Source organism: Olea europaea, chromosome 6, assembly GCF_002742605.1.
Source record: "Olea europaea var. sylvestris chromosome 6, O_europaea_v1, whole genome shotgun sequence".
In the NCBI taxonomy this organism is placed as follows: domain Eukaryota; kingdom Viridiplantae; phylum Streptophyta; class Magnoliopsida; order Lamiales; family Oleaceae; genus Olea; species Olea europaea.
This window is the reverse complement of record NC_036242.1, coordinates 1,323,413-1,338,423: the sequence shown is the minus strand read 5'-3', so window position 1 is coordinate 1,338,423 and position 15,011 is coordinate 1,323,413. Positions and strand designations below refer to the sequence as shown.

At 33.2% G+C, this 15,011-nt stretch overlaps 2 protein-coding genes across 6 annotated transcripts; one reads left to right on the top strand and one right to left on the bottom strand.

Annotated features, from left to right (window-relative positions):
* The first annotated feature begins 2,746 nt into the window (after positions 1-2,746).
* On the top strand, positions 2,747-7,643 carry LOC111395433 (sulfhydryl oxidase 2-like). 2 transcript variants are annotated; one of them, XM_023021426.1, is made up of 9 exons: positions 2,747-2,956; positions 3,203-3,272; positions 3,371-3,439; positions 3,550-3,623; positions 3,708-3,843; positions 4,457-4,497; positions 6,419-6,565; positions 6,639-7,076; positions 7,297-7,643. In XM_023021426.1, exons 1-9 carry the CDS (start codon positions 2,820-2,822, stop codon positions 7,316-7,318), a joined length of 1,134 nt encoding a protein of 377 aa, XP_022877194.1. In that variant the 5' UTR covers positions 2,747-2,819; the 3' UTR covers positions 7,319-7,643. The 2 variants fall into 2 exon arrangements, with proteins under 2 accessions (XP_022877194.1, XP_022877193.1); XM_023021425.1 differs by having other exon boundaries at positions 6,639-7,643.
* Positions 7,644-10,361: 2,718 nt separating this feature from the next.
* Positions 10,362-13,775, bottom strand: LOC111395432. 4 transcript variants are annotated; one of them, XM_023021422.1, is made up of 9 exons: positions 13,740-13,775; positions 13,526-13,578; positions 12,477-12,795; positions 11,845-11,916; positions 11,679-11,746; positions 11,410-11,560; positions 11,055-11,135; positions 10,880-10,966; positions 10,362-10,776 (listed from the first exon to the last, which is right to left on the bottom strand). In XM_023021422.1, exons 3-9 carry the CDS (start codon positions 12,717-12,719, stop codon positions 10,696-10,698), a joined length of 783 nt encoding a protein of 260 aa, XP_022877190.1. In that variant the 5' UTR covers positions 12,720-12,795; positions 13,526-13,578; positions 13,740-13,775; the 3' UTR covers positions 10,362-10,695. The 4 variants fall into 4 exon arrangements, with proteins under 4 accessions (XP_022877190.1, XP_022877191.1, XP_022877189.1 ...); XM_023021423.1 differs by having other exon boundaries at positions 13,732-13,749; XM_023021421.1 differs by lacking the exon at positions 13,740-13,775 and having other exon boundaries at positions 13,526-13,649.
* Between the last annotated feature and the right edge of the window lie 1,236 nt (positions 13,776-15,011).

Genomic DNA, 15,011 nt, shown 5'->3' with positions numbered 1-15,011 from the left:
AGAATGCATGATATGCTCTTTATAAATAAAATCCCTGTTTGTTTCCCATTCTTTCCCCATTAAAATGAAAAAATGATCGTTATCTATCACATCAAGCTACCAAATTTGAATTTCTATCTCTTGTGTGGGACCCATAACGACTATATTTTTCATTTTCATTTTTACAAAAATGGGAAACAAACGCCCCCCAAAGAGTCTCTTGGATATACTCTTAATATATCGAAAATATTGGGCTCATTCCAAGGTTAAATTCAGGAATTACATCAATCAAATCTACCTAATTAAGGTAAGTATATTTGTATAGCTATATTTACAAGAATCATGCCTAAAATGGATGAACTAATTTAGGCTTGATGTATGCAGTCTATATCTTATTGACAGGTTGGAGGAACCTTGCTGGTGGTGAGAATAAATTTGAAAAACAGAGAGTGTTGACTTGTGAGGAGATGATTTCTTGTTTATGACAAACTGAATGAAATTTAAATAGTGAAAAGAGGGGTTTGGTAGAGGTAGGGAAAATTTCCTGTTTCTTAGCTACAATATGGTGATGACTCTTCTTTATGTTAGCATCATAGGATAATTTTTTGCGTTTGATGATACTTTGAAAGTGTTTGTTGCAAAATCTGAAGATTATAATTGGAAAGAGCAAGATTATGGTAATCAATGTTCCCTTCAATCGCAGTCTGCAACATTTATGCTTGGTTGTGAGTGGGGGATTGACATCTAAAGTTTATGGGGCTACCTTTTAGAAGAAATGCACTGTGTTATCAACGTTGGTGTCCGGTCGTTCAGAGAGGCTAGATGGCTTGAAGAAAATATAATTTTTGTTTTGAGGAGAGAGATTTACCTTAATTTGGTGTCTGGTTGTTCAGAAAATTTCTGAAGGCTAGATGGCTCGAAGAGAATACAATTTTTGTTTTGCGGAGGGAGATTGACCTTAATTTTATCAAATTTATATGACTCAGCTTAGGTTACCAAAGATCATAGCTTCCAAGCTAGAAGAGCTCATGAGGGATTTCTATATTGAAAGGAAGACAGGTCGGATCAATTTTGTTGCTTGCTTGGGATTTGGTTGTTAGGCGTAAAGATTTAAGGAGCTGGGAATTGGTACTCTAAAACAAGTAAAAAGTCCGCTTGAACTGGAAAGTGGCTTTGGAGATTTTATTGAAACAAAACTCTCTTTGTGGTAAGGTCATAAGAAGCAAATATGAAATATATTAATAGATGGGACACTAGTGTAGTACGTTTAGAAGTCCCTGGAAGTACATTTCTCAGGAACTAACATCTTTCTTCGCTTCACTAAATGTGCTGTTGAAATGGGTAATAAGATTCATTTTGGGAGGATGTTTGAAGGTTTCTTCTCCTTTGACATCCTCTTTCGAGATGTTATAGATTATCATCCTTGGTTAGAAGCTGTAATGACTATTCTGGCTTTCCTTGTTCTGCATGGTTATATAAACTAGAAGTAAGCTTAACAACCTTTGCTTAAATGAAACTGAAAATTATAATCTTATTGTTTTGCTGTTTGAATTTTTCCAAAATTTCTACTTTTGAGATGCCTTCAAATTTACTACAACTGACGTGAAAACCAAAGATTATGCATATCATCAGTTCATTGGTGGTTCAGAGTACCATCCTCAAATATGTATAATGAGTACACCCTCAAACATGTATAAATGAGTACCACCTTAAAATATGTATAATGAAGATGTTCAAAAGTTTATTTTCTCTATTTGAAGTGGTGAACAAATGGTGTAGACGTTTCAGTCTTTTGGTGTCATAAACCACGGCTGGGGCAATTCAAAGAAGGAAATGCATTTTCCTGATACTGGAAATGCCCTAATGATTCTTCCACGTGCCTTTCATTCATTTGGAGATTATACATCATGAGTTGAAAATCTGAATCTTGACTGTCAAAGCAGTAATTATGCACTCCTATTAAGATGTACTCATGAACAATAACTCATGAAACAGCTTGCTGATATTCAATCCCTGAGTCGCTAAGATGAAGTTATCTTTGTTGGAACAGTATAAAATATGTTATTAGTTCCATTATGCCTATTTGCACAGTATGCATTGCGTCTTTAGCCTCACAACTAAAGAATTTGTCAATGAGGCAAAATTTTGATAAGTATTGATCAACATATCTGAAGGAACAAAATATTCTTCTGAAATTTCCGTTTCTTTTAAGCAATTTAGATTACACTTCTCTTTTTGTTACTCTCAACTATGGTCATGTTTGTTAGTGGGGCCTAAAAGTTTTGTTTTATAGCCTCTCGAAGTTGTTGAAAATCAAAAGGAAAGTAGATATTTTTTTATTTGTGCATTTGAGAGATTTGAATACACTGATTTCTTAATTGACTGGGATAGAGATATTTACTAATCTTGAGTTGAAATATTGCTATTTGTATTTATACCCGCTTGAAGTGGTTAAATGTCACAAGGAAGTAGATATGTTTTGTGAGAGCAAGAGAAAGGAATTACTGAAATTTTTCTTGATTGCGTAGGCTAGAGATAATTAATACTGACCTTGAGATGACATGTTGCTGCATGCCTAAGCTTGGGTGTTCCGTTGCATCTTTTATTCACATATTCCTATCAGTCTTCTTCTTCATGTGCCAATAACTTCGCTTTAATACTTTACATTTATTAGAATTAATGATATTGGTTTATCATCCATTTTATTAAATTTCAGTATTTTTCTTTGTTTGATATCTCTTTGCTAAATTATAGCTTAGTGATGGTTCTCCTTTTTTACTTGCTTGGCAGCACAGATAAATACCAATCTTTGTGATAAGTTCTCTGTCGGACACTATCCTATGCTTCTTTGGGGCCCACCTTCTAAGTTTGTATCTGGGAGTTGGAAGCCAAAGCAAGAAAAGAGTGAAATACATTCCATTGATGATGGACGGACCGCTGATCGCTTACTAAACTGGATAAATAAGCAACTGGGCAGGTATAATAATTGGCGTGTACCTGTTCTATAGGCGGAAATCTCGCCTCATGATATTATCTTTTGCATGCTCATGTTTAAATATGGCCTCTTAAGATGCATGAATAGTTGCACAATAAAAGGCATTGTTCTATTTTCTAGTAAATTCTTGTTGGGTACTGTATGTTTCTAGGTCTATATTTGGAACCAACATTGGCATTAACATTTTCTTTTCTTTTCCTTTCTTTTCCTACACTTTATTTCTTTCAGCTCATATGGCTTGGATGACGAGAAATATGAGAAGGAGCATCTTCACACAAATATTTCTGACCCTGGACAGGTACTTAAGAGTGCATGTATTGGCTTCTTAATTTTTAGGAATTCAAATTTTCATTATTATCTAGTGTTCTGACTTTATTCAACTGTTTGTGGAGAAAGATTGCACGTGCTGTATATGATGTTGAAGAAGCAACATCCACTGCCTTTGATATTATTTTAGAGCAGAAGGTGACTATCCGTATGTTTTAATTTTCTTTTTCTGTTTAATATTATTGCTTTCATATTTTTTTTAATACCTCGCGTCACTTAACTTTTTTTTATTTATTAATCTTGTGCAGATGATTAAATCAGAGACCCGAGCATCACTTATGAAATTTCTTCAGCTTTTGGTGGTTCATCACCCGTCGAGAAGGTTTGGCCCCCTCTCTTTTTTCTATTATTGTTTGTTTGTTTTCTTTTATCTTCATCATTTTTGGATTTTGATATTGTTTATTAGGTGCCGGAAGGGAACTGCAGAAATACTTGTAGACCTTGATGATTTGTCAGCCAACAAGGAACTTGCCAGTCTTAGCCAAAAAGGTGTATTTGGGAATTATCAGATTTGTGGAAAAGAAATTCCTCGTGGATATTGGGTGTGTATATATCAGTTATCAATTACCCCCTTCCAAGTTTTCTACATTCCCTTAATAGAATAGTTTGTACTATTAGTAGTATTGTTCCTCTCACTATTGAACGTTAACATGTGGTTTGTCAAAATAAAAAAATAAAAAAATATCAATAGTATCTTCTGTTGGGGGAGGGGAGTTGGGGGCACTCAAAGAAACGAACTAAGAGCTGAAATGTTAGGGATCCCATTGAAAACTTTTCATTATTGAGTGGTTAGTAAAACCTTATTTAGTTATTTGTTGAATGTAGTTGGTTGCTCATTAAAAGGAAATGACAAGCTATTCATTTCGGAGTGGTGTCTCTGATATTTGTTAGGACAACTGTGCTGGCTTACTTAATGAACAACAATGCACCCAAGTATTTAATAACTGAAGGAGAGAGTAATCTTCAGCCTTGTTATTTACATTACATGCATGCCAAGCAATCACATGTTTAAAAATTTTAATCCCACCCTTGTTTTCTATTCGTGTATCAAAATATAATATTACTATGCTATATTTAGCTGAAATATCATATCTGTGCCGAGTAAATGAATGAGCTTCTGATCTTTCAAATCTGGCTATGGATTTTCTTTTGTAGATGTTTTGTCGTGGCAGCAAGAATGAGACTAGAGGTTTTAGGTGAGGCACATTCATCTTTCATTCATTTCAATGTATGCTCTGTTCTTAATTAATTCCTCACATGTTCAGTCTACTGAAGTAGGTTTATAACATAGTTGGAAGTAGATGTTTACCATCTCCTTCTTAGAATGTTGTGTGGCCATGTTGTTCTTTAGACCCATTAACTCAACACAAAGAAAGTGACCTTTAAATTGAAAAGTGAATTGCACTATGCAGGCACTGAATTCTATTTAAATAGGTTGAGCAAGGAAGTTTTAAAAGTTTTAAGCTGCAATTCATCTTTCCACTGTGAGTCGCATCATCTTGGAGAAAATGCAAGTGAATATTAACCACACATTTTTGCCCAAACTCTTTTGAACCCCATTATCTAGTAACTCATTTTTCCCCATACACATTTTCAACTACACATTCTTTCAATAAAATAATTTTGCACGTAACCCAACTTTTTTCCTACTTTTTACCTACACTTTCTCCAAAAAATTCATTATTGCAAAACTCATTTTTCACAAAAATGGGGCTCAAACAAAGCCTAAATATTCTTTAGCTTAGGAAGTGGTAATTTTTGGTATTTTTCGATTGCCATCTGCATGTGTAGAAGATATAGTGATGGAGAAAGAAATATGGATAGAGAAGTTTATATATTATTTGAAAAGTAGAGTTTGATTCTAAATATGCTATTTAGTGTAAATTAAATTAGATTTGATATTTTGATAGAGTTCTAGATTGGTAGAAGTTCGTTTGATTTGATATTCTTTCAGTTTCTTGCACTATAAATAAAGGGCTTAATCATTGTAAATATTCAACCCGAATATATGAATAAAGATTGATTTCTCTTTGACCTCAATTCTTCTCTTCTTTGCACCCTTTTCTTTTATATTACTTGTCTTGTTCGTTAACAAAATACACGGTTCTGCAATATATAGTAAGAGATTTGTTCTTGAAAATCTAAATGGGAAGTAGTTAGTAGCTTAAACCAATATCCCCTTTAGGACACCGCTTCAACACTATTCTTAAAAGAACGCTCTACAGCTACTGAGACTGATCCAGTAAAGAATGTTAGTATTTGCGCTGAAGAATTAAGCTGCATATGGTTGAAGTCCTGAGAAACTTCAACGTCTAAACTTTCTATGCAGTAATGCGTAAGAGACTATCTGCATAGACTGTATTTAATTCTTCTAAGTGTTGGTTCCTTGTGTTTTCGGTAGATTTGTACTCTCTCTGTTTCATTTCCATACTGTTCATGGTGGAATTGGTGATTTGACGAGGTAACTGTTTCATTTTGGCAGCAAGAATTATGAGTATGATCAGGTCTTCCAAAAAATATAATAAATAAATTTCGGCTCAAAGTATCTATTTTAGAACTCGGTTGCGCATTGTTCCAAGGTTACTACAAAGTTCACTTTTTTTGACAGTATTGAATTTGTTGAAGAAAAGCCTATATTCAATCTAAGTCTCTTCTAGATGTTTGCACATAGCATCAGAAGATTTAATTGCCACTTCTGTTTATATTTGATTTTTTTTTATTCATAAATGCATAATCATTTGTATTCGTTTGTTCTTTTCAGTTCATTCTAATGCTTGAGAGATTGAACAATTAATAACTTGTGAGTTGTGCCTGCCTGTGCATGAAAATATCATTTAGTGAATAGCAATAATCACTTTTGGCAATAATGTCAACTCTTATCTTCTGTGCACCTTAAAGCAACCCTTGAATAAACAACGATTAAAGTTGGTGATGGCCTTCAACTTGTGGTTGGCTGGCTACTAGAGCTTTAAAGTTTGTTTACTTGAATCTTTTAACACAAACTGGCTGCTGGATTGCTTTCTACCACTGAAGTGAAGTTTTTGCATTTGTTGTCTGCAAGTCTACGGGAGTCTGTTTTAAAGTCTTTAACTGGTCGACCTTTTATTTCTTTTTCAGTTGTGGGTTGTGGGTTTTAATGCACTCACTTTCTGTGAGAGTTGATGATGGAGAAAGTCACATGGCTTTCACTGCTGTATGTGATTTTATTCACAGTTTCTTTATCTGTGAGGAATGCCGACAGCACTTCTATGACATGTGCTCAAGGTAATTTCATTGACGATTTTTACTCATCAAGTTTCTGCTGCACATAATCTAAATAGAATTTTGGATTATGCAGCGTTTCTACCCCTTTCAAGAAATCTCGTGAATTTGTCCTCTGGTTATGGAATGCGCACAACAAAGTTAATGAGAGACTAATGAAGGAAGAGACATCCCTAGGAACCGGTGATCCTAAGTTTCCAAAACTTATTTGGCCTCCTAAACAGCTTTGCTCTTCTTGCTATCGTAGTCAAAACGCAAAAGATAATCATATTGATTGGGATCATGATGAGGTTTTCAAGTTCTTGAGCAACTATTATGGGAAGACATTGATCTCTCTGTACAAGGACAAGGAACGTCTCGGGGATGGACATACAGATAGAGTTGTAGCTGAAGATTTAGCAGTTTCGACAAATGCTGTTGCAGTGCCTGTTGGAGCTGCACTGGCAATCGCTATTGCAAGCTGTGCGTTTGGAGCGCTTGCCTGCTACTGGAGGCAACGACAGAAGAGCCGGAAGTATAAATACCACCTACACTCCTTGAAAAATATTTGATTGTAAAGAGGAGTAACAAGTTCATTCATAATTCATTTAATGGCGAGAGAAAAAATTGGTGGGGGGGGGAGCAGAGGAGTAAGAAATAAAATTACGAATGATATGTAAGAGGATATAGGTATTTGTGTTTCAAGGAAATTAATATTCTTATTCATTTTTTTTTCTTTAACACCAACATTTCAGGCCAAGAAGAAGCTGGAACTGAACTTCTTGTTAACAGGAGAGATTTGTGTATATGAGCATCAGTTAAAAGAGATTGAAATCAGGCCATGTACTGGAAACAAGTTGAAAGCCTGGAGAGGATAATTTTCCATATACATTTCTTCTGGGGTCTCTCTTTCAGATTGTACAGGTTTTGTTATTAAATATTAGAAGTGTGTCATATGATTATTGAGATTTTGATTTAAACGTCGATTTTTCTCCCACATATGATGTATTTTTATTTTACAGAAAAGTGAACTGTAGCAATTAACATGTAATGCTAATATTTCATCAACTTTTATCGTAATCTATTAAAAGATTGATTTTAATTCCCACCAAAGAGGGGCTTAAAATCTCGTGTAGAAATTAAGATTAGTTATGGATGCGTTATGGATGCTTTTGACGTATTTAGCAGTGTTTTGGGGCCGATCTCGTCTGTTCGACCTTGAAAACGGGAAATCTGTCCGAATAAATATTTTTGGTTCGCTGGAACATCATTGTCACAGTTTTAGAACTTTGGAGACACATAAATATCTATAACATCCACGAAAGATTAGGAACCTTTGTAGGTTCCATGCTTCCAGAATAACCGAATCTGTGTTTTCAAAATAATAACGATAATAATTGACTCAGTTGGCAATCCGTTTGGTACCCATTTTTTTAAAATATATTTTTCTCTCTTATTTTCAACTATACATTCTTTATTAAAATAATATTACAAGTAAATTAAAAACTTTTCTTATTTTTCAATCACATTTTCCATCAATTTACTATTTAAAAATACATTTTTACATAAAAATATCTCTCAAACACCTTTCAAGTTTTACAAAGTTCTGGAAAGGCATCAGGTGTCACAAAACGGCAAGGCTGGGATTCAACCTTTAAAGCTTAGGAGTTTCTCTATTTTTTATATAGAATAATTGTATTTATAGTAAATATTAATGATAATCGTCACACGTTGTATACTTATGATACTTTGTTATTTGATACATAATTATTTTTATTGCTGCATGCAATAAGTCTTGTTTGAGTTCCATTCTCTTTTTCTTTTTTTTCTTTTTGAGGGGAGGGCGATGTAGTGAAAATTACATAAAAGCGTACTTTTAAATATCACATTTCTTAAATCCTATGCTAAGTTTATTATTTTACAAGTCAGATATTAATTTAATTATTATAAATCCATATTAACCCCTATCTCTATCGACAGTGCTAGATCTTTCCTCCTCATCTCTCTCTATCTTCTCACTCTCTCGTCTCTATCGTCATCTTCTCGCCGCCACCACATCCGGTGCCACATCACCGTCAATGATGGATGCCAGTTTTATCACATTTCCACCACACTTGCTCGATGACATCTATGTTGCTGCAATAGTGGTTGACATCGCTGCTGCAAGAACGGAGGTGCCGTCGATGCTGCTAGATGAGCAGTGGTGTCGCCTCTATCTTCCCTCTTCCTTCTCTCTCCCTCTTCTCTATGCTCAACTCTCTCTCTGTCTCCTGGTTTAGATCTGGTGTTTAGGCGACAGTGTTGGTGGTGGCGATTTTGTTTGGGGTTTTTGGCCAGCTGCTGGTATGGTGGTTTGTTGCGGTGATTATCGTGATGGTTTATTCTTGCCTATTCTGTGAAGGAGTGTTTAGGTATTGTGGAGGCGGCGATGACGGCGGTAAGGCCATGGCATTTTGGATATGATTTGTTGGTAGAGAGTGGTGGTGGCAACGTGGGTTGTGATGGTGAAGCGGTCGTGCTGGTGGTGCTACTGTCGCGTTGGGGTGTGGCTGTAGTTGTAGCATATGACTTAAAGTAATTCATTAATTTGTGATCGAAAAATTAATTGTGACCAATTAATTTAATAATTTGTAGTAAATAAATGAATTGTAATTAATAAAAGTTTTGATTTTGTAATCGATGAATAATTTGATAATCTGTGATTGTATAATAAGTTGTGATTAATAAATAAATCGTGACTTACAAATTTTTTAATTTGTGATTGATAAACAAATTGTGACCTATAAAATTTTTAAATTGTGGCCGTTTTTTATTTGTAACAAAAAAATAATAAGTGACTAATTAAATCATTAATTTGTGACCAAAGTTATAGATTTGTGAACGAAATATATTTAATTAATAAATTAATTAATTAATTAAATCATAAATAAAATTTAATAAAAATTTGATTTATGAAGTTTGAAACTTGTTTTTTTTTTTTTTAAATGTGTGATACTTAAACTCTTACTTATGATTTTTTTTCCAAAAATTTATTATTGAATTGTGATGTTTTGAAGAATGTGTGTTTAAAAGTAAGAAAAAAGTTTCGATTTATGTATAAAATTATTTTATTTGAGAATGTAATTAAAAATGAGTTTTGAAAAATTGAATTTTTGAAAAAATGAGGCTTAAACAATGGCTAAATTATATATTGTTACATGTATCAATATCATTGTTTAATAAGAATTTTAATAATTGTTTTTTTACTTAATAAATTTATTTACCTTTAAAAAAATGGACGAAAAGTTAAAAAAAGCAAGCAAAAAGAGCGTGCACCTTAATATTACCTAGGTCTCCTCCCACATTAGGTGAGTTGACCATCTCTGTCTCAAAAGCGAGGCCTCCTTCTAGGTCCATATTTTTCCTTCTTTTTTAGAAGGACAAACTTTTGTACATACGCTTTCTATTTAAGTAACATAATAATTATTTTTAAAAGATAATTGAAGATAAAATTTAATTACCCAGATGCCCTTTTGAAATTAGCTTTGATTTTGATCAAGAAATTTGCATATGTATATTCATTTTTAGGGAAGAAAAAGAAATACGCTGGACAAACATCATTTGATAGCAAGGAAAGGCTCCACATGAAAATAATTATAATAATAATAAAGAAAATGGAATTATTGGGATATGTATAATTAAGCTTCTCAAGGTCAACAACCACTTTCTTAATCATTCAACTTTCATATTCTTTTCTTCAACTTATGCTTTCAAAGAATTACTTAAACACAGTAATGGTCAACAAATGCAAGCAAACCAATAGCCACCTAGAAGACAGACATTCATCTCTAATTCTTCCTTCATTTTCATTAACAATCTAGTATAAAAGTTCTGTACAGATAGTTCTTCAAAGGTGCAGTAACAAATTTACACCTGAAAATGTACACTTGAGAGGGTACAAATGTTCAAAATAAGATTACCCCGGATAAGGTTAAGGCACATTTGTTCATAGTAAGAAGTAAAACACAACATTGTTTGTATCATCTTTGGATAATTGCGAATTCATAGCAACTGTCGCGCTTTAATAACTTTCTGTGAAATGAAGATTTGCAATACGAGCTCCCTTGAAAGAACAGAAATTTACCATCAGTTCAAGTTGCAACATCAAGAACCATTTAGCGAACAGGCATCGCATGTGGCTGATGTAGAGTCAATTGGCCAGCTTCTTCGTCTGATGGAGTGATGGATAGATTAGCCTGTCACCACACAAAGAGGAGACAAATAAGGTTACTTGCATTTGTTTATCATAATCCAATAGAGAGATATAAGGGAAAAGTTCAGCAAGGCTACTTCATTCACCTGTTGTCGACGACGTATGATAGAAGTCACGGCTTTCAGTATTATGCAGATTGGTAGAATAATCCCAGCAATTCTTAGCAGTAATAGCTGTCATATGCAAAAAGACAAATGAGAAACTTTCATCTGTAGCTGTAAAAAATTTGGACTTCCCATTTTCGATTAGCTAGTATCTTACCATGATCAATGGGAACGAATAGTTCCCTGCTCGACTAACAATGATAGGAAGAGTATGCCTCAAGATTAGAAGGATCATAAACTACAGAGAAGAAAATCATTACATAGAAAGACACTATTGTTAGTTGCGTGTATTGTTACTCAGCCTAATAATTGTGATGAATGATAATTATACCAAGTATATCTTTAATAATTTCTTTGAGAGTTTCAGTTAAGTATAACAAACTCAGGCCAATGTGATAAATGAAATACGTTTGCAATATCAGAAAGCAAGTTCATCAATCCAATATTGTTGTGTTTATGTATGAAACTCAAATAAACTAAACACATATAATCCTCTACTGACAATTTCTTACAATTATGGCAATTGAGCGACAGCAGATTATACTTCTCGATGTAGAAATTTCATATTCATCATAGTCAGGATCAAGGAAATTGCTCTCACTCGAAACCATTGTTACAAAGCGAGGATTAGCCAAGTCCCTCCTGGCTATTTGCCAATTTCCCCTGATATAAAAATCAAGCGAGTTGGTGATGAAAAACTACACAACAATGCATATATTCCTTTCACATAATTGTTTACCATAGACAAATGAATACAAGGGAAAGGTTAAAATAGAATTACCTGAAGTTCATTGGTATTCCACGAAATCGGAAAATAGGTGGTGGTGCTGTATATCCTGGCTTGAATTGCTGCAATAAATTTATACACAGTATACAACTAAAATTAAGCAACATAACAGCGAGCACCTAAAGCAAAATGTAAAATACATATGAAAATATTAGCCCACCTGATGGCATATCTCACATACAGTGTCACCCTTCTCATTACACCACCTCTGAACGCATTTCCGGTGAGCATACTGGAAGCAAAGCAGAGCCAACATTGAATACTTTTTAATCATAATTGGAAAAAAGAGGAAAATAATCAAATTAGTATAAATGATCGAGGAAAAAAAAAAAAAAGGCATCTTGCTTTCAAAAAAATATTCTAGGTCATATCTCTACGTTGTTATGGAATATTATGTCAATAAAGTCAGATTTCAACAAAATCAGACGCTGCCAAACAAAACACAAATATTCAATCATTACTCAAAATTATTTTCCAAGCTTTACATATAAAACAACCAGTTGCTAATTAGAACTACCAGAAAATTCTAAATATAGTACATATCACAATCCTGGTCGCTCGTACTAAAGAACAGGATAATTTCTTGAGTTTCAGGGATGGATGAATAAGGCCAAATTATGTCCCTTAGGCTTTAAATATTGTTGTACAAATAAGCAACATCAAAAGACAATTAGAAGCTAACTAATTATCTGAATTGCACAAACTTGGAAAAAACAGAAATGGATAAAAATCATAATTATAAACATCCAATTCTTTAGGAGAAAGTAATAACAAGATCAAAGGTCCACCAACCTTTAAGCTACCACAGCAAGAGCAAGGAGTCTCCATATTCGAATCGATATCTTCATCCTGGCATATTCTGCACTCAACCAGTTTCCTCGGAGATAAACTAGCTTCACAACCTTTATGAGGCGAGCAGTCAATCGCTGTTTCAACAATTGCAGCCTGTTTTAATGACTGTCTGCTTTCAATTGCAGCTTCCAAAGTTGATTCAGTAAGCAAGCGATCAACCAGCAAAACAAAGTGATCTCCCATCGTTCGTCAACAGTATAAGATTATCACCTTATGAAAGGAAAGCCTTAAACTACCAATCCACGTTTACCAAATTTCCCTGAGAATAATTAACCAGAGCTATATAATACGATCAAGATATACTTATGCACAAGGAACAAATATAGACTAAGCTACTGTGTTGATAAAAATTGCGTCCATGTTCAGTTTCTTGCAGCCAAATTTCAAAAGTCGAATTCGTAAAGGATAGGTAGAAAGAAAATGAAAGAAGGTGAACAGAAACTACATTAAGAACATATGTGGTATTTTACAATTGGGAAATTCAAACAATCGGCAAAAATTAATGAAATTCCAATATTAAAGACACGATTATATTCAAAAAAAGGATAAAAATTAGATAGACTCATAAATAATGTTTGTTTACAAGTCAAAAGCACTATTGAAGGCTCATCCAAAGAGAAAATCATAAAGCGACAGAAAACGGTACAAAAACAAAGAAAAAGTCTGCTAGAAAGGACATAGGAAAACAAATAAGACTTGACAACCAAAAATTCAAAAAAGTGTATTGGCTTTTCCTCAAGAAAAAAAGGCCAAAAATCCATTTCACAAAAACACTTCAAAAAACATTCCCAAGGTGCATAGAACCAAGAAAAAGAGAAGAGCCCATCAAACACAGGAGAAAAAAGAGGAGGAAATGAGACCTACCCAGATGGCAAAAAGTTATCTTTAGGGCAAAACATTGTTGAATGCAAAGAAAAATTACACACAAAGTTGAAGGAATTTAATAGAATATACTTGGAAAGCAAAAGAAGTTTAGAACCGATACTTACAAGAAGGGGATCGGATATCTGAAAGCTAAGAAATCTGTTTCTTTTGCAAAAACCTGAGATTTAGAACCAAGCAAGAGATCTGAGTGTCGTTATTGCGAGCACCCAAATTCAAATTCTTTATCAAATACAAAACACATCGTTATGTGCATATATATATATATATATATATATATATATATACACACACACCTACATACCCACGAAACCCACGAACCTGAACTCCATTTTGAAGAAAAAATACAAAACAAAAATTGTCCCAGCATACACAATACTATCTGGAGCCATTCAAGCATGTCCCCACCCTTTATATAGTACTAATGTGTACAGTAGTGACATTTGTACAACGTACATGAAGCAGTTTTTTTTTTTATTATTTTAATTTTTCAAAATAAAAATAAGAATCAGTTATTTGTGTGAGATTCTGACGTCGAAGAAACTATTGCACTCCTTTTCAGTTATTTGACGAGATAATTTATAGCCTAAACTTAAATAATTATGAAGTTGGATTATTAATATCCTACTCTGTTCATTTAATATTTGATGAGATCCATTAGTTCAACCAATCAGTAAGTCATTATAATTAATATGCTACAAATTGTTGAGTAATATAGCTAACCATGTAATGAAAGGTTTTTCTTTTTAGTGACATGGATAAATAATTTAATAATTTAAATATTTTTAATAATATATAATTATTTAATTCAATCAACAATTAATATAAATTTGAAATGATATTATACAACATGAATGATCTACAGAGTACCGACGACTTGTCCTGTAAATTTATCAACCATAATTTTATATAATACGTCACCGATACTCAATATAAAATGAGCACCGATACTCGTTAAATCATTAATATTGAAATGTTGGAATTCACTTCATACATAGAGATAAGTAATAGAAAGTTGATGTTCTAGAGTTCCCCGATTTTTTAGCAGACCGAATCTAAAAATAACTCGATATGAATTTTAATGAAAATCACAGTAATTTGAATTTAAAATATAAAAAACATGAAAAAATGTGGGAAATAGTAAAAATAGCACCCCCGATTATTAATTAAATTAGAAGTTTAAAATATGTGCATTCACTCCTATATCTTGATAACTTTTCCTACAAGGAAACTCCAAGCAACAACTCCATTTGCCATAACAAAATTTTCCAATTGAAAATTGTGAAGGCAAAGCTACATAGCATGATATTTTATTTTTATTTTTTCCATCTTTTCACCAAAAGTAGAGTTGAAATATTTTATGAATTACAACATCCAAAGATAAGATGGCCAATTGGCCACAATTTATAATAGAATTAATATTTACATTTGCTTTTTGTTCTATTACGAAAGTTAACTTCTAAGAAGAATAATTCAAACTCTTATATGTTAATATATTCTTTTTAATCTAAAAACTTAATGGATCGGTTTGCGGAGTATTAATCTTGACATTTAATACTTTATTCATTTAAAATTTAGACAAATTGAATTGCT

Coding starts and splice junctions, on each gene's coding strand:
- LOC111395433 (XM_023021425.1), top strand. CDS start 2,820: ATGCTTCTTTGGGGCCCACCTTCTAAGTTTGTATCTGGGAGTTGGAAG. Junction 2,957..3,202: donor ATAAATAAGCAACTGGGCAG/GTATAATAATTG, acceptor TATTTCTTTCAG/CTCATATGGCTTGGATGACG. Junction 3,624..3,707: donor GTTCATCACCCGTCGAGAAG/GTTTGGCCCCCT, acceptor ATTGTTTATTAG/GTGCCGGAAGGGAACTGCAG.
- LOC111395432 (XM_023021422.1), bottom strand. CDS start 12,719: ATGGGAGATCACTTTGTTTTGCTGGTTGATCGCTTGCTTACTGAATCA. Junction 11,747..11,844: donor TATGTGAGATATGCCATCAG/GTGGGCTAATAT, acceptor AATTTATTGCAG/CAATTCAAGCCAGGATATAC. Junction 11,136..11,409: donor GTCGCTCAATTGCCATAATT/GTAAGAAATTGT, acceptor TCTTCTCTGTAG/TTTATGATCCTTCTAATCTT.